This window comes from Anopheles moucheti, chromosome 3, assembly GCF_943734755.1.
Source record: "Anopheles moucheti chromosome 3, idAnoMoucSN_F20_07, whole genome shotgun sequence".
NCBI lineage: Eukaryota > Metazoa > Arthropoda > Insecta > Diptera > Culicidae > Anopheles > Anopheles moucheti.
In genome coordinates this window covers 54,096,815-54,122,516 of record NC_069141.1, presented here as the reverse complement: position 1 = coordinate 54,122,516, position 25,702 = coordinate 54,096,815, and the positions used below count along the sequence as shown (strand labels likewise).

General features: G+C 42.9%; 1 protein-coding gene across 6 annotated transcripts in view; it reads right to left on the bottom strand.

Annotated features, from left to right (window-relative positions):
- LOC128302606 (RNA-binding protein Musashi homolog Rbp6) overlaps positions 1-25,702 on the bottom strand; it is a 684,518-nt gene that overhangs the window by 397,301 nt on the left and 261,515 nt on the right. For all 6 annotated transcript variants that reach the window (XM_053039462.1, XM_053039466.1, XM_053039463.1 and 3 more), the window contains one exon: positions 10,296-10,377. In XM_053039462.1, coding sequence (XP_052895422.1) covers positions 10,296-10,377 — 82 coding nt within the window. The remainder of the gene's footprint in view (positions 1-10,295; positions 10,378-25,702) is intronic.

Here is a 25,702-nt window from a genome sequence, read left to right as displayed (position 1 = left end):
GCCCATTCAGACAGCAACGGGGGCAGTGAGTGGTGTGCGGGAGAAACCGTTCGGATCTTGGCACGAGGTACGAGGTACGAGGTCGGCGAAATGTTTCTGGGACAGTTTTTCCGTTAATGGGGTTTTGCAAAAAGTTCCCCGTTTTGTGGCACCGTGTGACGAATCCATCGCACACCAGCGGCTGGATGGATGATGATTTTTTAAATACTCCCGGGAGAAATTTGACACGTGTCCGGAATCGAGTGCGGTCGATTTTTGTTTTTGCCTTTTTTTTTCCATGCATCCACTTTTTGCTTTGCGTTCTGAAACAGAACAAGCCAAGCTGCCTGCTTCTGGTAACAGTTTTCTGCTTTCCGGCGCTCTTCACTCACTTCGCTCTCCTCCTTCTGGAAGCAAAACTTTCAGCACGAACAAAACCCCTTTTGTTCCGGTGGGAGGTGTGTAACTGATCGTCGGCCCCGGATGGATGGATTGCATAATGAGGTTAACACAGTGGCGGAGACAAGATCAGGATCGGGGATAAATGGCTGTTGACATTTTGCTCTGACGCTCATTAGTAGCTGATTTGACGGGAGGAACCGATTCCAGGGAACCCACTTTAATGATGGCCACCAGTGTTCCCCACCGAGTGGGGGATATCCTTTCAACACAATTCATTAAGTATGGCGAAAGTTAGCCAATTTATTTGTTTTTATAGCTTGGCAATAAATTGAAAATAGGCCCAGTTGGAAATGCTTGCTTTATCCTTGACTTTCTAATGGACCATTATCGTACAAATGAAACTTTAAAATGATTTGATCGGCTATTGTTTATAAACATTATCATTTCTTCTATAACGTTATTCAATAGCGTAGTTGTTAAAAAAAAGATGATCAAAAGCCTCGTAAAATTCTTGTTATAATCATTAAAAGTGATAATTAATCACTGTGTGTTGACTAAATGCAATGTTTAAAATCATTCATAAGTAATTCTTGGTTCATTTAGAAATGGGGCACTTTGCACAGCGGGTATCTTTTATACCATTAATCCAATTGAAAAACTTTGTATTAATGAATCATAGGTTGCAATATAATATATTTTTTTAAAAATATAAAAAACATTACATTTCGCTTTTACGAAGAAATTCTCGGACTTTTCTGTTTATACCGCCCATCAACCGCCGCACAGCTGCTTCAGTCACTGTCCTGGCCATATTAAGGAAATTAAAATATGGAACGATTTATAAAGAGCCAAGGAAATTGGGGAACTGAACTGATTGGGGAATATATATGTATGTAAATGTAAAGGATATGTATATGTATATGTATGTATGTAGATGTAAAGCAAAGAGGCGAATGTCAGCCAATTTGGCACAAAGCCTCTATAAAATGAATAAAAAAAACTGTCCTGGCCATTAAATTCCACCAATTCTTCATTTGTATTATATCCTTAGTTAATGCACCCTTTTTCTTTAGTTTTTGTTTCATTATTGCCCAATATCGCTCTATTGGTCAGAACTGGAAGCAATTTGGTGGATTCAGCGTTTTTAGTATAAATTTCACACCATTGTCGTTATAGCACGTCCTTGCTATAATGGCAGCTTGCTAGATCAGGCCAAAACATTACTGATCCACGATGAGACCTAATCAATGGCAAATTACGTTTCTTAAGACACTCATTCTTATAAAAATCCGAATTCATGTTCTTATTTGTCACAAACACGTTGGTCTTCTTGCCACATGAACAGATTCCTTGCAAAATCATAAATATTTTAGCAAATTTATCGGCAAAAACAAATTTGAATCTCTTGGGGACGTTCCCGCGAGCATAAGCCTTATACAATTTAACACCCAGGAGTTGTTTAAAATCGGCTTTCACGTAGGTTTCATCGTCCAACAAAATGCAACCATGCGGTTTGGTCAGCACTCGATCGTACAGCTTCCGAGCTCGGTTTCTGGCCATTGTTTGTTGTTTCATGTTTCGATTGGGATGTTTACTTGCTCGAAAACATTTAAAACCTTCTCGGAGTCGGATTGGCCGAACAGTAGAGCGGTCGGCGTTAAGATTTTTGGCCAAGTCGTAGTCGGAGATGTTTGGGTTAGCCTTGATTTTCCGAATGACTCTCAATCGCAGTTCACAATTCACGGTTCCAATCCGTCGCTTAGTTTGCACCTTACGAACAATCGTCTGTGTCTCCTTGTACTTTTTAATCACTCGCGCAACAGTCGACTTAGGCAAACTTAACTGTTTTGCCAGCTGATGATGACCACTGCCAGATGACACTGCTGGATTTAGCAGCTAGTTGTGCACTATCAGTTTTCGCTTCTCCTCTTGCATGTCGAATATCTTGGAGCAGGGAAAACAAAATTGCGTGAAGTTTTCACAAAGCGAAATGTTTACTATTGTCTACAAAACGCTGTCAAAAGTTTCCATTTTTGTCCACGGGGGGCGCCACTATAAGTCAATCAAAGTGCCCCATTTCTAAATGAACCAAGCCTTATGTTTTAAAAAGCTAAAAGCGATACAGCGATGGAAAGAAACATACCAATCAAAACCAAAACCCACTCACACAATCATAAACATAAACTCCATCGAGTCGAACCTCATTGGCCCGTTGATCGCTGGAAAAGAAGTGTACTCCACTTTTTGCACTCCGAAAACGACACTTGTTCTTGACGTGCGGTGTGTGCGCAAAAAAATGGACAGCTTTGCTGCCCGCTTCACTCATTCTCTTAATGGGCTTTGTCCCCAAAAAAGTGACACCCCCTCAGCCCTGTGTGTTTGTTACCCTTCGGTCCTTTCAGGGGTGCTAACGTGTTGAGGTAACGTGTACGTGTCGCATCCCCAAAAGCATTTCCGGGGTTCTGCCATCTCCGGCCAATTGCTGTGTCTGCTGGGGGGGGGGGGGGGGGGGGTTGGTTCCTCCCCTTCCCCCAAAAACCCCAAAAACTGATGCTGCTGGAGAATATTTTAAACCGTGTTTGTGGCCAAACACAGAGAAGGAAAACAGAAGCGAAAGTAAAAACAAAACAACCGACAGACCGGGTAAGAATAAATGTGCTTTTGCTTCCTTCACAGGGTGCGACAAAAGCGCCACACGGATAACAACACGGAGGTTTCGCCGTGCAATTTTTATGGAACACAGGGCGGGCCCGATCATCATCATGGTCACAAGTTGAACATTTATTCGTATGTGTCACAGTCACAGATTGTGTTTATGGCATTTAAAAATTCCCGTTATTACCCTTTTTTTCATAAACGTTTCCCTCATCGTTGCTTCCTTTATTTCCTGTGTATGTGAGAGACTTTTTTTGTGTCGTTTTCATCCTATCTGCTGTTTATGTTCGCTGGTGCTACTGCACGAAACTCGCACCGCAGCCCATGTTGGCACAGCCCGCAGTGAAATGGATTCGTCCCGCCTTTGGAGGAAGCTCCATTTCCGTCGATAACTGGCAGGAAACTAGTCTATTAATGGCATCGGATGCACTATCGGTGGTGATAACATAAACTGACCCCAGCATTATTAGTGTTACAAATAGAACGCAACTTCAAAAGCTCTACCCTTTCCCCCCATGCCCATGCCATATTTCTTCGCGTGTGCAAAAGAAACCAATTGAATATCCATTACAAAATGCTTATTAAACATTCATACAACACCTTCTCGGTTGCATAAACGGTTCTGGATTTGTTTATTGTTATCTGTGCTATCATCACGGATTTCCCACACGCCAACGCACGGGGCACAAGCATCATCATCCTTTCGCACTTGAGGCACGTGATGAAAAGTGCTGCCTTCGGTTTCACTTTTTGTTACAGAGGGATAAATATAAAAACAGCAGCCCGTTTCGTGAAGCTCGTTAAAAGCAGTGCTTTGAAAACATTTATCCACCGTTGTCTCCCCACCGAGCCCACCGCACCACAATCCGCTGTTCCAGGCAAATAAATGCACGAAACAAGGACGAAGAAAAGCAACATACAGGAGAGAAAAGTGAATCCTTGGCATGGAAAAATAGCAAATGCGTGGTGTTGGTAGGAAACGAAACAAAAAACACCCGGCACAGACACACGGACGCAGCTCAGAAATAATAAATTTAAATAATTTTATCATTATCATGCGGGAGCTGTTATTGCTTTTTTATTAATCGTTAATTTATGGCAGCTTTCGCTCATGTAAAATGGATCCAAAGGCTTGCTGCTGCCGGGTAGCTACAGTGCCGGTGAACGGTGAAGCAAAAAACCAAAAAAACACCCAAAACGCAGGCAAATGAAGCACAGCGATCTGGGACTGAGAGGGGAGCGTTTCTTCGGAGGAGCGTTTGTTTATGTTGCGCTTGAACGCCACCACCAGCGTCAGTTCGTGGACCCGGATCGATCGGTAACGGAACGGAACGCCCATCCCCCTTACGAACAGCAGCAAGTACTCGGGGGCCAACGAGCATGGCAATAATACGCACCCATAAAATGCACGGCCGCGATCCGCTGGCAATAAGCACACGCACTCTCTGCGCGGGCGGAGAAGCGCTCTAAAACAAACCTTCCGGGCGAATGTTCGCTTCTTCTCACTAGGAAAAAAAACCATTCGTATGCTGAAATGAATGATGATGTCCTGCTCGTTGCGTGAAGGCGGAGTAAAAATAGAACGACCAAAAATAAGAAAAAAACCAAAATTGTAATTTCCCTAAAAAGTTGAATGAGGATGGGGAGCGAAAAAAATACAAAACAATACGCACGAGTGCAAATGATGGCTTTTTGCGCTACAGCGCTTTTACATGGGTATGCATATGCGATTTTGTGTGGTGCTGGGTGAACCGTTGAAAGGTTTTGTGTCGATGGTGATTTTATTGTCACAAGATTCATGATTAAATATTGCTTGTAAATGGTTCCATGGCTAATATTGCTTGTGTTGCACTCGGCTGGGGCAAGATAATTTAGCTACTCGAAGCTATAAATTGAACTCGGCACATACGCTCACATTCTATCGAAAAAAACGTATTTTTTATCACAATTATATCATTACCATATTTAGAAGAAAAAAAATCATTTCTCAAAAAGTACATTCAAGTATTTTTCAAGAATAATTATAGGGAACATTTGTGGTAAGTTTCGAAATACATGATCGAAGACATGGATATTGAAGGTAAAGCTTACTTTTTTGAAATTTATTGAAACAAAGTTTTGATTTGTATCGACTTCAAAATTAAATAACTGTAAAACTGGATAAACCAGGATAAAACTGTACAACGCAATAAACTTCTTAGGAATCCCTACCAAACTTACCATACTAGTACAAAAGGCAATGACCAAAGTCACATGCCATAATGGTGGTTCAAAAGGAGATGGACTAGCTTCTCCTCAAAAGGAGATGGACTAGACAGGATCAACCGTGATTTGGAGGTGGAAATTTCGGGGACCATCTTCTATAAATCTATCTATCTTCACATACGCTGATCACTTATACATCACTGGTTTACGGTTCTCCTACGTGGCGCATGTTTACCAAAGGATCGACCAGGTGGCGGAAAACCTCAGATTGGAGATTAAGTAGAGATAGAGGAGCTCACCTTCGAAGACGTTTAAAATGTCATCGATTTTGAGTCAAAGGTCAGCACCGACAACAACATCGAAGTTGCGATAAGCACTAGAGTGCTAACTGTCAGACGGTTTTTCTACAGTCTGAGAAAGACATCACAGCCCTAAACATCTCTACCCTAAACATCTATCACGACAAACGATGCAGGATCTTCATAAAACTAGTACTTATGGCGGCAGCGTCTGATAAGTAAGTAAGTAGTCTATTTACCAGTAAGTTTCTTTCTCACTTTCTCTCTCTCTCCCTATCAATCTTTCTTTTCTTAGACTTATTCTACCACGTAGCCAGATAGTCAGTCCTTGCTACGGGGGATTGTTCCGGAATGTATTTTGGTCCGGGTTCCAGGTAACTAGGAACTAGTACTAATAAGTAATTATTATATTTACAAGTATCTACAGTAAGTAGTTTAACTGTAAATTGATGAATGAACTATATTGTATTGTGTATTTTAAAATGAATTACAATACAATGCGACACATACGGATACATATCCTGTTCGAGAAGACCAAATTTACGTATTTTAAGAAAGTAGAATAACAAAATAATAATCTAAAAGTCAACAATAAATATTTGTTTTTTTTCTGAAACAAAAATGTAAAAAGTAATGCATTTTATTCAAAACTCAGTTCAGGGAAACCACCTCCGACCAGTTTCCACCTCCGAATCATAGAAACGTGTGTATTTTACAAAATTTCACGTTAAGTTTAAAAATAATTATATGATTAGCACACAAAATATATGTGTACTAAGAACTTGAATATATGTAAATAAGAAAAAAAACTTAATAATCATAAAATTTGCTAATAGTTTCAGGACGTTCAATTAATTTAATGAGAACATTGTTTAATATTGAAATAAATTACCATTTAAAACATTCAAATTACATTCGATATTGCATAAGAATTGTATTGCCAAATATTTTTCAAAACATTGAAATCCTTAAACACCAAAATTTTCTATTATAAAAACTAAATGTTTAAAGTTTGGCTCCAAAGGATTGAAATTATTTCGCAACAACGAAAAAAAGAACTATTCCCACCAGTTTTGTTAGGCTGATGAAAAACTAACACTGCAACGAGCAACGATCCGATCAAACACCCACCAGCGTACAGTCCCATCCCCGTGTACCACAGCGTCAGCCCAGCGTGTCCCCGCACTTCAATATATTTTAGCCTTGCTATAAACTCGTTAAATTTTATCGCATTACCAACACTCAATTAATTCTGCTCAATTGGCTTACTAACTTTCTCCATCTCGCTTGCTTCTTACGCGCTGCATGCACCGGCAGCGTTGAGCTTTTCGGTGCTGCTCGGCATCCAGCGTGTCACATCTTTGCCGGCGTCAGCATCCTGCAAACTTTCCACCGTCCACTGTGGGCGATACATTTTGATTGTGTTTCAATGTCCACTGGCTGTTGGGATCAGACGACCGAGGAGGACGAGTTGTGGTACCCGTGTCCGGTACCACCCGGGGCCGAGGTGGTTTTATTCGCGTACACTTTTGACTTCCGTTCGGGAATTTCTTCAGCGTAGCATGCCACGACTATTCAGCTTTTTTTTGTTGCTTCTTCTGCCACAACTTAGATGAATCGTTTCTGGCTGGTCAAATCGCGCATTCTTGCGGTGATTTCTTTGCTTTCCCTTATCGAACGGACAGCACACCAGAAAGTATGTAATGGTGAGACAGGGGACGCTTGCTTTTCAATTTCCTGTCGCGTACCTTTTTTTCGTATCCTGTTCATTGCTACGAAGCGATAAAGCTTTCAACTCACTCACCTTAGCAACGGTCTGGGTTTGTCAATCGAAGCAGCCAGGAAGGGCCGCAACAGCGATATTTTTCCAGATAACATCATCGTTCATATGCGATGCGTTAAAATGTTGACCGGTGGTTTGGTGAGAGGAAATAAACAAATAGTTATCAGGGAGAAAAAATCGCATCACTTATTTATACAGCATTCACTGTATGTACAATATTACAACGCTGATTCGCATTATTAATAAATATGGATAAACATGGATAAAAAATTGAAGATCGTTAAGCTTCAAGAAACAACATCGAAAAACCCAAAAATTCTTGAACAAATTAAATTAATAAACCTTTTCTTCTATTACTCACGTTAATTCATACAGTTCGCTATTATTGAACTAAAACAAAGTGAGTTTTTTCCCTTCTAAATCAGCTCAAAACTTATTGCCCAACTTCTGATTAAAGGCCGACCATCGATAAATTGTTAGGAATTAAGTTCCCAACTGCTCCGCTTCATATATCTGCCGGCACAAGAGTTCCTCCCTATTCTTTGCGGCATTCCCTTCCTGTGCCAACCATCCGCACCAACTCCGCATGATATTGACCATCGTGGGTACTTTCCCACTTCCGTTGTCTGGCTATTGGAATGAACCTGAACCAAGCGATAAGTAATGAACCAATTGAGATTACCGTTCACCCTTTTTTTCTTCTTCTTCTTGCAATCGAAGCCCCGCATAACGTGTCCTCCTGCCTCCTGAACGGGTGCAATTCCTTATTACTCACACTTTGGCACCGTAGCCGGAAATCATGATGGCCATCGGGGATATCGAAGTTGCGAGTGCATTCCGCGTGGTACCGGATCAACCCCCTTTCGGGCGCTAAACTTCAATTCCCATTTCCGTTTTGTGGCCGCTACGTGACAGGGTGGACGTTAGCAGGAAGTCGCCCTGGTCGCGGATCGCCTTCCAGCGTTGGGAGAGAATGGTTTTAGCTTAGCCGAGTGACATAAAAAATGAACCGAACGATCGCTAAGTAGGAAATTGAACCGGCTGCAGGGCGACTGCAATGAAACCGGGTAGCTACCGAATGGAATGAAAGAGTTCGTTTTGGCCTTGCGGTCAAACTGATAAGAAAAATGTACCGGGTACAGAGTTTTGCGCAAAATTAAGAGTGATAAATTCTAAACTTCTCGTTCACATGCAAGTGGTTGGGGGGCTAAAGGGTTCGTTTTTCTTGGTAGATGTTTGTCTTTCATAAAGTGCATCAGTTAGATTGCCCCATCATTAATGGCAAACTCCTGAAGTAGTTCTCAAGCATCCAGGAACCAGGAAGTTTATGTTTAAGACAAAGGAGTTCCCAACGCGTTGTGTCTCTCCAGTGCTTGCCACTGAGCAAAAGCAAAACGAAAAAGAATTTGTTTGCTTGCCCCACGAAAGCACAAAGCCTCCAGCATCGTTTTTTTTTTCATTTTCAAGTCGATAAATTAACTGCCTGCGGAGCACAACTCTTCCAGGCACACGGTATAATCAAATTGGGCCTGGTGAGAAAATCCTTCAAACAGGGAACCCATTTACAATAGATCATCATTATCGAAAGACAAATTGTTATTGTTTTTCGAAGCAGTTGCATCGTGTTCAGACGTGAGCCGCATGACTACCACCATTCCGGTTCAGGTTCGGTAATGTTTTCTTACCGTATTTGTTTGCCGTTTGTTTTTTTAAAGCTTACATCGACGAAAAAGATTTGTTTCCTAGTGTGTATTTGCTGGGTTTTTTTTTCGTTTTGTTCTGAAGCAGAACGCTTCATTTTAATAAGGTTCTGCATAGCATGTAGGCTCGCTTTGTAGGTGTATTGGGAATAGTGAACAAAGAAAAAGTATATACCAACACGCAAGAGCATAAACAAATGAAAACATATGAGCTTTGTGTGCTTACAGGTGATATAACCCACCCCTCACCCCGTACAAATAGGTTCACTTTAACAACTTCAAATGACTTTTAGACAAACCGCACCACCACCAAATCGCACACCAATGTCACCGGAAATGGTTCCTCGGAGTCGCATAAACCGCACTCCCTTTCGCACATGTCATAAAATATGAGCCCGCTGATAGTGGACGGGTGCTAAGCCGGATGAAAGCATCCGGCCATTTGTGCATGCGCTTGACCACAACTCTCGTCCATGCCGTCGTCCGTGTGGGCGCAGCAATGGCGTGTGTGAGCACGCGTTCCGTTCCAATTTTTACACACGAAACATAATTCACGCTCACCACCCCCGGGGGGGGGAGCTAACCCATTAGCGGGGCAAAGGTATCGAGAACCAGTTAATTACTAGCAGAGATTTTCCCGAACACATTGCAGTGCCGCGGAGCTCGGTATCACAACGGTGGTAGCTTCTCAATTTCGACTGCGAGTGCGAGCAGCGAAGGGAAGGACAGCATTCGAACCGAACCCCATTAGGGCACAGAAGACTTATATAAACGGAAACGGTAAACCCCCTGAGAGAGAAAAAAACGGGGGATAATGAAAGAAATTTTCCAAATCTTTTCCCTTTCGCGGATGTAGCGCGGAGCGGGCAAGAAGGACAAGTGGAGGGGACAGTGTGATTAGTGGGCAGAAATTTATGACCACGGTGAAAGTTCTTTATTTTCTAATTATTTCACCTGCCGTATCGCCGTTGGTGGTGCATCTTTAGGCTGTGGTTTGGAACTATTCTTCGTCGGTTCGTAAGAATACTGCCAACCGCAAAAACGGCGAAGACATTTAAATCTCGAGCGTGGAAATTGCTTGACGCAACAAGCAACACTCACGATTATAAAAGAAATCAATAAATCCCAGCAGGGTATACAATGTTATATAAAAGTTGGCTTAAATCTTAAATTAAGCAAGAAAAAAACCAAAACTGACAAGCTTTTTCTACAAACAAACCAAAACAAAGAAAACAATACAAATTTTAACAAACGCCTCAGCGCGGAACTTACCTCGATCGTCTCGTGGTGGGATCTTTCATAACCATAACTTCTGTGATTTCTCCAAATTTGCTAAAGTAGTCTCTCAAACTTTCTGTAAGTGAGGAAAAAAAGGAGAAAGGGAAAAGTGTTAATATGATGCCGGTACCGGTAACGCTAATAAAACAAAAACTTGCACAAAAAGCCATTTATGTTTCACACAATGAAAAGACATTTATCTACGAACGGGTTTCCATCCCCGTTCTCCCTCTTTAATACCCCCTAATAAACCACCTATTCCATCCGCTTTTTATCTTGTTAACATACTGTCCGGGTGGCGTGTTGTGGGGTGTGTGTGTGCCACACGTGTGACACCGCCATTCCACATTTCGCAAACGAAGGTATGCGTGAATGGATTGAAATGTTCTCGTTAGCATAAATATTTCGCCTTCCTACTCATCCTTCCGTTGCTCAATTAAGGTGAAGGAGTGACAGACAGAGCGAAACCAAACAACAACAACACACAAAAAACACCTCACAAAACATAACATCGTCACGAAAAGGCACCATTCCCGTTGGTGGAGGTGAAATCGCGGACAAAAGGTTAGACAAAACGACGCAATAACGCCCTCGCTCAAAAACCGGGTGGGTGGTGGGCTGCTTAAGGATGGGTGGGCACTCGGACGAGTGGTATATAGGCGCGTGAAAAGATAAAACTTTTTTAATGGCCTGACATTTATGAATTCTAACACCTTTCCCATTGGCACTCGAAAATATGCAGCGGCCATAATCCACTTGCTTTTATCCCGCTTTCCATCCGACTGTCGGTCGGTCCACGTCGGTTGACAATGGTAATCTGCCCCCCGTTACGGCGTTTCGTTTTCTTATTTATTTCCTTCTTCGAAGGGCCAGGAGGCCAGGCCATCGGGTGAAAAAACGTGACAATGTAAGCCAATGTAACTGGCGGATGCAACCGGAAATGGGCAAATCGTGCGAATTTTCCCAAAAAACTTTCCCAGCTCCGGGAGGGATGTCCAACATAAAACACACGAAAAGAAAGCCATTTTAACAACACTTTCTGGACAGTCGGGTTGAGGTCGGATATACGGAGGTGGTTTGTTTTTGTTTCACGATTGGCCTTTATTTCATTTGCAAGTCTCGGGGCGGTAACGCCCGGAGAAGCGGGTTGACTTATTGAGAGATATTAAGCAAACCGTGATCTCCCGAAACCCCGGGCATCGGGATAGAGGACAGTTCCCGTTCGAAAGGGCTCGTGATTCAAATTAGAAATAAATTTACTTAATTCATTTAAACTTTGCTAGATTAATCTTTTCGAAACATTTAACACTTACTTTTATAGGAATTAAATTACCACCTCCAGTAATTCTATCCCCAGCCCTCCCCAGCTTCCCCCGGGCAGGCAAAGCCAGTGGGTTCCACTGTCTTAAGCACGCCTTAAGCTTGTGTGTGAGGCATCTTCTTCTGGTGAGGTTGTGGTGGTGGCAGCCAGGCAAGAAGGTATGCGTATGCGGCCAAAAGGAGGTAATTGCGGTAAAGTTTGTGCTCAGTACCAGTAAGGGTACCCCTCCTTTCGTTCGAAAGCTCGATGAACGCTTGTTGGGTAAATGAAATTATTCTCCACTTTCACGTGCATACTGTGTGCCGGGGGTTTTGTAAGATACATAGCCGAACTTGTACCATCCCGCTCTTCAGCCATCGCACGCCACAAAACTCCGCCATGCCTTCTCACCCCTGTAATATGTGTGTGTGTGTGTGTACATTTCCGAAACGCAACGTACTCGGAAGTGGCAACACTACGCCGAGCTACAGGGGGGCGTACGGTTATGGTAAAGATATTAATTTGAATATTTTCCCAACTTCAAACGGAACGAAAGGCCCACCGAGACCGATATACCCCGGTGTGTGTGTGCCGCCGTGCGGGGGGAGGAGGGGGCGAGGGGGGGGGGGGGGGGTTTGCGTGCACTTAAGACGCAAAAAGGGGTAAAACTTTACTACCTCTAGCCGGGGGTTCGTTTGTGGTGTTGCTAACACCATGCCGGGTAAAGGCACGGGTCATCCGAAACACCGCATCCACCGGGTAGCACTTACTACTCTACGGCCGACCGGAAAAAACACCCCACCCCACCCACCTTCCATACGCAAGGAGGCTCTTTTGCACATGGAGAGCAGATTTATTAAAATTAGAATACTTTGCAAAAGTGCGTTTATTATGGGTGAAGAAAATTGCAACACATTCGTGTGATGAGGCCACACACGGCAAAAGGGGAACCACCCGAAGCCGGTGGTGGTGTTAAATTTAGCAATGAAGATTAGAACAACACAAAGCTTTCACAAGTGACCACAGCGTTTACGCAAGTGAGGTTTCTCGGTGCAGGCAGGGAAAGTGGGAAAGTGTCGGAAGGGACAGGACAACAGGGACTGGGCGACAATTAAAAAGCAGACTTGCTCTTGCCTTCCCAAATCGGGGAGGGGTGATCGGGGTCGAGAATCTCCTTGAACGGAGGGTACGTTGTACGGACGAGGATTGCATTTTCTTCGTACGTAGGTTTTGTTGCAAGCACATGCTGCTAGTTTTACGAAGATGCTGCTACGTTCTTTTTTAACCGAATGAATGGTAATCTCTTTCGGAATAGTTTAGAAAGTTTCATGCCTTTCCTGAACGATGTGATATCGAGCGACATTGAGCCAATCGGGTATCAGGGTTTAGTATTATTATATAGTTATAATTATTCTTGTATAGTTAGCAACAAATATTTGATCATTTTTGTAATAATTAATTTAAATATTACTGCTAACACTAATCTGATATTATACACTTATTCAAATATGTTTCAACACTCTTTCGAAAATGAAACAAAAAATCATTTCAAAATGTTTATATTAACAAATTATGTTGAAGCATATAATTTCTTTGGGCAGCTTAGCTACAGCCTCTTAATTTTAATATTTTGTTATTTAATTTCATAGTTATACAGTTCTTCTTCTTCTTCTTTATTTTTTTAAATTTCATTACTATCTTCTGTAAGAAATTTCCACTGGTAGGGTGCTAAGATGTGGCGTAGCCAATAATGTGAATTATCCGTGGTGTGTATGTTCTTTCTTGCGGGCTTACAAATTTCAACTGTTTATTCTAACGTTCATTCAATTCATCTTACATGCAGTTCATTCGTTTCATTTCTATAGTGTTCCTAATCTGTCATGATGCGTCCGTTTATACTGCTAGCTCGTAGTGTTGTCAAAGTGTAACAAACACAACACATAAATTCTTGAAATCTTTCCTAATCGTAACGTATAAATTGAAACATCTTCCTTAAGTTAAAAAACATTCTTATTGAATGTTACTACTAATTTTTAAATAGCGCATACTTTCCTAAAACATTTACATGTTACGCACTGCAACATGTACACATTAACATACATTTGAAAAAAAATATTTGAAGTACAATAACAAAATATCAATGTAAAAAATAAAATAGTAGAATTCCACATTTGAACTCAAAAGTTCAACAAAACATCCATTAAAGTGAATGTTTAAGCAACTAAAACCCCATTAGAACATAAAAAGTACTTTGATAGAACAGTATGTTAACATTAAATAAAGAATACATTGACAGTAATTCCAATGCACTATCGATAAACTACGCATTAACATCTTGAATCATTTAAAAATAATCTCCCAACTTTCATCAGCATGAATGGGCTTTATATCGTTTTCACATTTTTTTAATTTCCTAGTGTTATATTTTCCATTTCTTTTATCTTTGATCAACACACAAAAGGACACACTGCCTTAAAACTGCATGCCGCTCTATAGATTGTCACTTACAACCAGCTTTACTAATGTCGATTAAAAATGGACAGCAAAGTTGCCGAAGTGTTGGCAGCATTTAAATAAAAACTCTATCAACAACGCACAATCTCTGGTAGAGAAAAGTCTTTTAATCTGCACACAGCTACTCCCTCCCGCTATGTAAAATATTTTACCCTTCGACACACGCTCCCAGTCCCATCGCTACCAACGTTGCTAGCAATCTCGGTTCTGTAGGCTGAAATGCTGCGGTTCGTATGTGAGTGCGTTGTCTGCGGTTTGAGCATTAGCTCGATGTGGCCAATGGCCAAATCCCTTTGTAGCGTTGAAACTAGAAAAACGGCTCTTCTAAAAGGTCTCATCATCACAAGCCCAAGAGCTGGCCCAAGATGACCCGAAACCCGAACAATCCCAACCCGGGTGGGAGGGAATGATGTTCCACTAAACTTACACTCACGGGCCACACACACAGGCTCCACTCCCGGTGGTGGACCTCGTTCGTAAAAGGGTGGCAAAAGAGGGTGGTGCTAGTAGCGTTTTTTTGTTTTTGTGCGGGTCGAATGGTTTTTATCAAATTCTTCTACTGGGGATCGGTAGAAACATCGAAATTGTTTTAAAACCAAAAATAGGTACTTTCACTGTGTTTCATTAAAGTTTTCCTATCTCAGGTTGGTAAGCATGATCATCGACCCCATCATCATCATCATCATCACACCATCGGACAACAGAGGCCAGATTGCTAATCCCAGAATTCTTTGTCGAAGCCTGAGGGGGGGTCAATGAAGGAGTGCCGGCCAATTACCGAGGCGAGGCGAGTCTGAGAGCTCAATTCTCTATCTCCCACTGTATGGGCACACACTGGAAACGGTATCATAAAACGGGCGTAAAGCGGCAAATATGTGTGTGTGTGTGTGCCCCAAAACACATAAGAACAAGCTACCAGAGGGCACCCGAAAAAGAAAACGGAAAAAAGCACACACAAAATTATCAACGAAAAGCACCGAATGCAAAAGGCCATAGTAACAACAATAGGCCCATTGTGTTGGGAAATGGCAATGAGCATACTTCCAGGCGCTGATGGGGATGGGGGTTTTTTGTTTGTGCGGTAATACTTTGTAAGGTGGTATTAATCCTTTGAAGGGCAGGTTGTGGCAGGTTGAGGTTGTGAGACTTTTTTTCTGTCTCCGCTCATTTTCCGCTTTCTCGCAAACGGGGGAAAACTCATACTCATTTTTTTTGTTACTATTGTGTGTACCACATTACAGATCCGACACAAAAGAACTCATTTTCTATTAGTGAAAACTCGTTCACTCGTGTCATGATTATGGGGCTCATCCACAGCCAGTCCCATCCGTGATGCTTCTTTATTGGCAGCGAAGAAAAGCAGTCTAAATTAAGTTAGCACCCTTCTGAAACAATTTCGAACTTTTTAAGGTGTAATCTATGATTTTTTGTCACCAGATTTCCCACAAATCGTTTGGGTGCAATTAGTCGATAGCTTTTCCCATTTTGCTAATAGCATGCATCGGCCCGGTTTGAATGTCGTACGCCGAGGAGCGGTATGCGCCTGTACCACTATATCAACGGACAAGCTCGAGCTCATATTTCATACACCCCATTTTCATACGGCACGGACAGGAAGTTAAACATTGCTTAAACGACAATACGGCCAAACCCATAATCCTGGACCTGGCTGTAACAGCTGGTGTCCACTAGCAGGTTCGGCGAGGCGCCACGTACCGTGTGTTTGGTTGGGTGAACGGCACGTCACAGGATGCTCTTTGACACGCATAAATGTGGATGGCGTTCGGCCATCCTACCCTTAAAGCTGGACTGTCGCCCGAGGTACCACATATTTAAGTGACAGATATGAAATAATATACTTGAGAAGTTTAGCATCATAATTGGACGTTATGAGACTCCACAAAAGTGGAGCCAGTTTACTTTACACCCCAACTCCTCAACTCCCAAAGCTTTAGTCTACCGATACATACAGCAACTCAGCGTTCCAGAGTGATGAGAAAAAAAACCACAGAACTGTCCTTCAAGGTCCTTTCCACAGCTTGATGCGGCTAGAAGTTTTAATAAGAGTAACCTCCTACCGCCTTATACATTGCTTTATTGTTAAACCAGTTGAAGTTGAACATACACACACACACACACACACACGTGGGATGCATGTGTGTGTTTGTGTGGCAGAGGGAGGGGGGGGGAGATTGGGTGATGAAGTCCCCCCCCCCTCACCATACCGTCCAACAGTGACCAAAAAGGAACCAGTTTGTCTCCCATTGTCTTCGGAGATAAATCACTCTCGGATTCTTATCGAGATGGGCCTCGTTAGGAATCGTTTCCATCTGTCCCGTCTGTGCAGCATCTGTGCGTCGGTTGGAATTCTAACCACAGCTTCGAAGCACCGGGGATATATATATAGGGGACGAGGGAACCCGTCAGTGAGGGGAATCTCTTCAACCAGTGAGATTACTTTTTCCGATCTACGTCAGCAGAAGTGGTCATTCGTCGCTCGGTAATCGTTGCGTATCCCCCATCGGTGTCCTCCAGTGGCCACTGATAGCCGTTCGTTCGTTCCCATTTTTTTTTCTCCTCCGACCGGCAGTTCTTAAAGGCAAAAGGACATAAGTACTCTTCGTCGAAACGTGTAAAAACCGAGGGGCCAGTTCTTGAGCATGGCTTTCAGTTTCTATCCTACGTTTTCTCATAATTTCTATCACCCTATTGCCAGCCTCGAACGTGCGCTGCTGAATGATGGCCCTCGCCTTCCAGCACCAGCAGGAAGTGGACCGCGAGAGAGGGACAGTCCGTTGAAGGAAATGGAGTAAGAAGGCGATCATTTTGTACGATTTTATTGTTATGCCTTTGATGATAAACGTCGTAATCATTGCTCTGGCTGGGGACGGGCAAGCTTCATCCCAGTCCAGTTGGGTGTAAAAGTCATTCCGAGTCCGAGAAGAAAAATGGAAATAAAAAAAAAATAGATATGTATACCTAAACCCTCCTCGTCCTCCTCGTTTCCATCGTCCATCGTTTTCCCAACCCTCTTCAAAGTGAAAGTTTCCCAGGAGCATCAAAAAATCGTTCACTATCAGTTCACGTTCACACACTCGAGAACGGTTAGAACACCATTCGCATGGGACCATTAGCTGTCGTCCGCGCCATCATCCACAACAAGCATAGCTGTGAGCTGTATGATGGAATAGGAGCAACCCAATAGCACGCACCCAAAGAAGGGGAAAAAAAGCAGCAGCTTGGAGGTGTTTGAATGCTTCCAGCGTTTTGAATTGCCTCCTGGGTGGCGGCACACTAAGCTGAGATGAGCAAGAATAGATCCTCCTCTTGACGGTGGTGCGAATTGTGTTAAGGATAATGATGTTTTGTTTGAACTGGACGAGTGTGTGCGACTTGTACTACTACATACCCCACGTGATGCGTGATTGCTGCCCAGGGAGATCTCGACACTTGAGAGCATTTTCTACCGACAACAACATTTCTCAGAAGTGACCAACAATCAATGCGTTCCGTGGGCCTGTGATTAAACTGCTTACAATAGGGGGGGTTGGATTGTTCTGATGCTCCGATTCCTGGTAGATAGTTAATGGTGAGTCATTACGGTAGTTAAAGCTGGTAGTCACCCTATTCACCAGTTCACCTTTAACTGTAGCATGCTGCGCTTTAAAACATTCCACGTAGTAGGAGCGATAAAAAAAACTATGAAACCATTCTGAGTTATAGTACATTTCAACGGAATTCCTAACAACGTACCGAATCTGACTTATACAGCCCCCATCACACATACGATTGCGTGCGTGCGATTCCCATTCATGCGAGGTCTCCTCCCGAACCGTTCGGGATTGTTAACTTTAACGATTGAAAGTATCCCAAAATGAATGTACTGCTGATACCGATTGCCATCATTACCTTCAATGGTTCTTTCACTTCGGATTGTCATATGGTTAAATGGCACACTGTTCCCACTGGAAGCCACCGGCCCACGGGCAGACATTCTCCAGTCGTGCCACCTTTCACGTGTAAGATTAAACGTCTGACGGATGCTTTTCATCGACTCGTGAAAAGACCGAACCAATTGCAGGGGGGTAGTGCTGAAATTGCTGAAGTAGGTGTAAATATCAATTGTACCGTTGTATCATTCGAAGACGAAACGTAAAAACCCATTCCACGCCCATTCTTCTGGTGGTGGTGGTGAGATAATGAGATCAGGATGAGTGAAGGTAATTGAAGTTGATCGAAGCACTTTCACCATTCAAATCGCTTCAAACGAACCTGCTGATTCATGAAATAAACGTGCATGAGCAATCAGAATACATTGGCTAAGCTAAGCTGAATACAAATGGTCATGACGCACGGCATATTGAACAGATTTAAACGCTTACAGTGAAATGTGATCTAAGTCTTACAAGATTACAGAATCTTCCATTTAATGCAAGGAGAACAGTGCGATAGGAAATGTGATTTGCTAATGACAACCAGTTGCACATTTTGGTAAGAAACATTTAGAAAATGTATGAAATTTACACTAATGAACAGTTTCTAATGGGATATGAAGGATAAAAATACAAAATTAAGGTGCTTTTTTTCATTTTCCAGTTATTGCATATAACTTTGGACAATATATAATCATGTGGTATAAGATATGTGAAGCTACCCTGTAGCGTTATCACTGGTTTAACATGTAAAGATGAGGAGCGTTCTAGTGGCAGCAAAGGCTAACAACGGAAGCGGCAGGCGACACAATCGTTCTTCTCGATTGACAGGACGTTTGATTCAGACATTTATTAAAGATAGATTAGTTAGGTTAATTAGGTTAGATAGGTTAGTTTAGTATAAAAATTAAAAAACGTTAGAATAAATAACATAATTATATATTCTGGAACAATTTATTCGATAATTCTCACGCTTTTCGAAAAACAACGCATATCACCAAATACTGGATCGAATATAGAAAATTCTCTAATAAATTATCTACACCTCTAGGTCGCATTAATTTCTGAAGTTTGAGCAATAAGTTGAAACGTTAAAAATATACTAAATATTCCTTCACAGTTGTCTCATACGATTTTAAGGTGCAATTATTAACAGAAATTCACGACGCCACATAAAAATGTCTTCTAAATGTGAAAGATTAACGTATTAGCGAAAAAGGATTTTTTTAAAACTACTATTTTTCAGCAAACTAGATTAAAACCAGACTACTAAAAGACGCATGTATTTTCATTGACTCGCTATCTAATGGTTACACCGTCATTTAGCACGTATCGCCAAAGCGGCGTAGGATTCCACTCACAATGCGCTAGCACAGCACAGCAACCTCACTAATCACCCCCCGTTTTTGATAGATTGTCAATATTGCATCGCATAATTACCGTCACTATTTGCTACCAGGCACATATAATTACGGCACACGGGTTTTCCCATTATCGGGCACCCCGAAGTCCGATAGCCGCTGTCTACAAACATGCGCTCGATACCAAACAACCGAGTACGTTCCACGCAGCAGGATGCCTGACATGGCGTCCGGACGTATCCCGCAAACACAAGACACGGACCGAGGGCGGGGTGGACATAACATGCAACTAATACCGATGCCCACAGCGCGCGGTAGCCTGCTGTGCAACTGTGACATTGATAAGCGAAATCCGACCAACGCAGCGAATGCAATCATTAAGCGAACGCAACTCATCCCTGCGAGGAGCGATCTATTTCCATCCCCCAAAACGAAACAGTTGCTCACCGATCGATCCGATTCGAAAAGTACCGACTAATCAATAAAGGAAGCTCCAGCTGTGTCGTGACAGTGTGCTAGTGTACGTGTGCGCGTGGTGGTGGTGGTAAGGCTGCAATCTCCGAACGGTGAAGTTCACCCTTCGGTGGCTGATGTTTATCGGCGGCATGCGATCCAACGGCGAAATGTAAATGGGAGGAAAATGGGCAATCAAACCTTGGACACAAAATCCCTCCCCACACAGCTAAAAGAACGGTCGCGAGTGGTACGGTCAACAATAATGATGAAGTCGTGAATGGTAAAGTGGTCTCCAATTGTCCGATAGCATTATGCTTATTAATGTGCTACAATTAGTGAGAAAAATTCCGACCGCTGATTGATTGATGGAGCACGATCGAGATCGCGCGATAAAGGATCGGTTTCTTTCACCAATCAGGATTAGCTAAGTTTTTTTAAGAATATTTTTTGTAATTAAACACTATTATTTCTTAATAATTTAATATATTCCTTCATATTCTTAACAAGAAATAGTTGTTTTTTTTATGATGATTTCGAACGGTTTATTTCTTCGCTGTAACGAAATAACTCATTTCAGCTGTCACAACCTCGCTTCTCGAAATCAATTAACTGACCAATCGCTAATTAGCTTCCTGGCTCAGGGGCTCCCCGTGGGAGAAAGGTGGGTTGAAACCCATCACTCCCACTCCGGACACACCGTTGGGATAACGCGTAAGCGCCCTCATAACACACTTCTGGGCCTCCCAAAAGTGCGAAGGCCAACACAGGGATGCACTAAAGCTTCCACGCCAACCGAAGCCATTTAAAATTTCAATTGGCACTCAATCGACGACCACTTGCCCTGGTTGGCTTGCTCGGCATTGCTTGGCTTCCCGTTTTGCAGGTGGGGGAGAAAATCAATCCCCACGCGCTGTACGTGATGCAACCGAAACTGCGTTTTTGGGGGTGGGCACTCTGGTAGCCTGGGGGGGAAGGAAGAGCGATGAGGTTCTCGATGAACTTCTAGCACGACGAAACGCGACGGCATCATGACTTATGCATGTCACCCGATTCAGCACATTTCATGTGATTAATTAGGATGTGAGAAAATTAATTCCACTCCGCATCGGAATATGGACGCTGTCGCATCACACACGCACACCCTAGCGAAAGCTTTCGCCTTCACAGAGGGTCCCACTATTGGGTCCTCCCGGTCGACCCGAGGATCCAGCCAAATGGCCACAAATGAGCTCACAAAGTGACAATTGATGTAGTTGTAGACTTGCTAATACACACCACACCTTGGTTTTCCACCGGATCCACGTCGCACGTATTATTCGCGGACTCACACAAAACGCCCCCTCCCGCGCAAGATGCGTTTGGGGCCGTTGGGCGACAATCGACAGGCTCTAATGGCATTTTAGTTCGCCGCTCAACTTCAACGTGCTGCACTAGCACTTAGCACAGATAATGATGTCCAAACGAGAGCGCTTGGCGCTTGGTGGAGCACTATCGAGAACCGAACGGTGCTGCATTGGCAAATGATTCGCAATTCGATTTCGTCGCAAGTGGATAAGTTCAGTCGAACGATGTACATTTAATAATATTTTACTTCTCCTTCTGCGTTAAGCGGAGCAGAAAAAAAAACTACGGGAATTGCCTGTTTCTGCAGCTGCGTGCAACGACGTGCAGCTGTTTGAAGTGTTTGGATTTTTGGGTGATCTGCAGCAAGCGTTTCCTGTGGCGAATGGAGCGAGCATTTAAGCGACCAGCTCTCGCTCGGCCATAACCCCAACTCGGTCCCCAAAAACTGTACAAAGTACAATTAATTACCGGAGATGGCCGAAAGACAGGAACAGCATTGTCGGCACTTTTGCCTACAGCACACAAGGGGGCAGCACAATTTTCCACGGCGTGCAGGAAGGTTGCACCGTGTGCTCGGTGAGCTGGCAACACTGGCACCCATCGAAACGAGGGGAGGCTTTCTCATACAAGCTTGCAAACATGGAATCTCAGATTGTCTCGATTTCAAACATGGATTCAGCCCCATTTTCTTGCTCCCTTGTTGAACGTCCAAAGTATTTAGAATTTAATATTTAGACGATAATAAATCTTGAGGTGAATCCTGCACCCTCAGACGGAACACCCTTTCGGCGGAGTGTAAATTGCTCACTCAAACCCATCCCGGTTGGCTGTGTTGTGTTGCGAAGTGCAAGCTCGCTACTAATTTTCAAGACTACATCCTACACGGGGGGTTTGCCTGAGCCGGGGAAACTGAGGAGAGGTAGGCAAACTTCCCGTTTGCTGTCTCGAGCTTGCTGTTTCTGAGGCAGTGGAGATGCGAGACACAATCTTCCACGATGAATCCTCTGCCCGGGTGGAAGAGCCGGGTCCGGATGATGTGGGGGACGAGGATTGACCAGAAAATTGTGGAGTTGTTCAGAGTTGTGGTGAAAATTTATTCGTTTAACTACGCTCTGTGGTCAACCTGGTACGGGGTCGGACAGGCCGGACCGATGGTTAGGCCCCGGGTGTGGTTAGGAAAATGCATTTAATGCAAAAATTAACATCGACAACAGGCTTCACACACAATGAGATGCAGACTTTAAAGACTTGGAGACCTGAGTTGAGATCTGGTTGTTCACAAAACAGTTTGCTTTAAATCACAAAGACGATTAAATGGTTGAATAACTGTCAATCGCTTCCGCTCGTCAATCAGGGCATCAGGCATCTTTCGACGAGCAAAAAGAAGCCTTCTTTAGTAGGCAAATAAGGAAGACATAAAACATAAAGGTTCTTGAAATTCCAGTTTTGACTCCGATTCCTAACCTTCACTTCAGACAACCATGATATGCCTGCACTTAAGCTTTGATTCCCCACCAACCAACTTCCAAGCACTGTATAGCCCGCTAGCAAAAAAAAAAACCATCCACCACTACGCGTCTATTTGTCTTCGTTTTGAAACGAAATTATGTTTAACAAACAGCGCATCGCTCGATCCACAAGGACCGGTGGAGAAACTTTCGGGTGTTTTCTAATTTCGTTCCACTCACTGTTTGTTGTTTATAGTTTATCGCAAACCTCGCCCCGACCAGGGCACAAGGGTTAAAAAAAAGGTTAACAACGAAGGGTTTGTCAACGCAAATGGCAAACCCCGGACGACTTTCGTCGCGACAGAATTCATAAGAGCTGGAAAGCTCATTTCACTCTATTGCAATTCCCGGTTCCCCAAACCCCCCACTCAAATGGCCTCCTCCTCCACAGCGCGGACCGAAACTCGGGAAAAGGAAACGCAGCGACACCCGGAAAACGAGCCGTGAGTCATTTCGACGAGCAAACGGAGGACGGAGTTATATTTGTGGCGTTGCGGTTTGCCGGCACGTATCTGGATGGACCGGTAGGGATGATAAGGGAGTCTCCTTTACCTCATGATTTTCACAAATGCATTTGCCCGCCTGGGCCAGGATTTTGATAAATGTGGCATATCCTGTGTGATGATGATCGTTTGCATGCACCGACAAACCTAACCCCCATTGAGAGTTGGACAAATCAACATCAACTTTTGACTTAATTTATTTTCCCACCATCTTCGGCGCATCTTCGCGCATCATTTGCGATGGTTAAAAATTCATCGTCCTCTGCCGTGTGTCGTGGTGCTGTTTCTGAGAAATTCCGTTCTAGAAAACAGTTTTTTTTGTCCTTTCCAGAATGTGGCAAACATTTTTCCCGGAAAACATAGCTACTCATCATAAAATATCTTCACCGGATTGAGATTGTGGCCCGCCCCGTTCCGGAAGTGAAACCCCTCTCTCCCAAATGAACGTTTCACACTGACATATCATAATGATCATTACGAAATGCATCATATCAGTCAGCTAGAATGCCGTGTGCATGATTCAAACACGAACGCTACACGATGCACACCGACTGATGGGTAATGGTGTTGCATCGCATAAAAGCAACCATAAAGCACACAAAACACCTATTTGTACCGGGAGGGGGCTGGCGGTCGGTAAAGTCGGAACCCGGCTTTTGATTCATTTGTCTGTCAAAAATAACACTCCCAATTGTTCTCCGCATCATGTTACATGTGGAAGATGTGTGTGCTTTTTTTTTTACTCATTTTGTTACAAACGCTGCCACAATTTGAAAAGTACTTGTGTGAAACTGTGAGCTGTGAGTTGCAAGCGGGTTTTTTGCATCTCCGCACACAATCCCTTCACAACTGCTGGACTGCTGATGCGAGAATTTGCAACGTGTACGTCAAAGTTAAGCAGCAACAACTGCTACCCGGGCGATACTTTTGCGGCAATTGTACTCATGTTTCTCAGGCGTTGCACGAAGGAAATTAAATGAATTCAATTACCACATTTACATTACGCGTTCGCACATACCTTGTGGGGCTTGCGGAGAGAAGAATGAACGCCTGCAGCTAGAAGAGTGCACTACAATTGCATACACCGGCCGGAAGAACCGTCATATGCTCGCAAAGGTTTCCCGTTGCTCATTTTCAGTGAAGCTCCAAAAACTAACCGACTTGCATATGTGAGGGTTGAAATGGTTTACATACTCGCATTGTATGATAGTGATATTAATTAGTTTTGCATTGTTTCGTACACCAAACGGCGAAGGAGCGGCAAAACTTGCTACCAGAACTGGTAGGAAACGAACATTTTCTTTAGGGTATTAAATTGCATTTGCAGGTTTGCAATGAAAGTATGTTATAGTTTAAGCAGGTGCAGGGCCACGAGAGTTGACAAAATAATGCTGACAAATTTGTCAAGTAACGAAGAAATCAGCTTGTCAACTGCGCAAAAATCACTATACCGTTGCCGCGCACACAATTGTACTCTTTGACAAAATAAATTGACAAGAATATCCTACCCTGGCGGCACAATTGTACGAATATCATCCTACGTTCGTCGTGATAGAATGTTCCGATCGTGTGTTCCAGTTTCGGTCAGAATGCCTGACTAGAATTATTTTAAAGATTGTGCGGATATGTATTGTGATATAAAAACATTGTAGTGAAATAAAATAATGAACAAAACAAACGAAAACAAATTATTTTCATTAATATTGAGAAATAATAATTATTGGGAGAACCTTGGGGGAAGCATCAGAGCTGTCAATCTGAATTGTACGAATAGATCTTCTTCTTCGTACCCCTAATCGTACAATTGCAATTGCCCTAACCGGTACACTATTAGTACAATTGTGCTGCCAGGGTATCCACATGATCGAAGTAGCTTTCGACAGTTGTTACCAAAAAAAATAAATGATTTCAAATTTTTATTTTTTACACAAATGGCTAGAGATTTGCGGAATAATGATAAAATATAAGCTATAGTTCATTTAAAAATCAAGCTTATGTACTTTAAATGCAAAATAAAATATAATTTTTTGATAAAGAATAATATTATAAAATTAATATTACTTAATAACATTAAGCAAGCGGTGCAAAATTTTGTCAGGATTTTTGGAAGAATGTCAACTTTTTTGTCGTGGATTTTCTACAAAACGAAATTTGACAAAAGCTCAATAAAATGTGACAAAAGCTCCGTTTTGACAAATTTGTCAGCATTTTGTCAGCTCCTAATGTCAGCTTTGGTGGCCCTGCACCTAATGAATAATTTTGAAATAGTAAAAACTTTACATAAACTCTAACATTATCTAAAAGTTCATCCTTCCAACCACAAACCAATTCATCGTGCCTCCATGCTCCGGATTCATTAAACCATGAACAACATTTCAATTCACGCTGCAAGACAGCGACCTGTCACGGCATTGCAGCTGAGGCATTCACACGACCGAAAATCGCTACACGGCCACGGAACGCCCAGCAGCGAATGACACTTT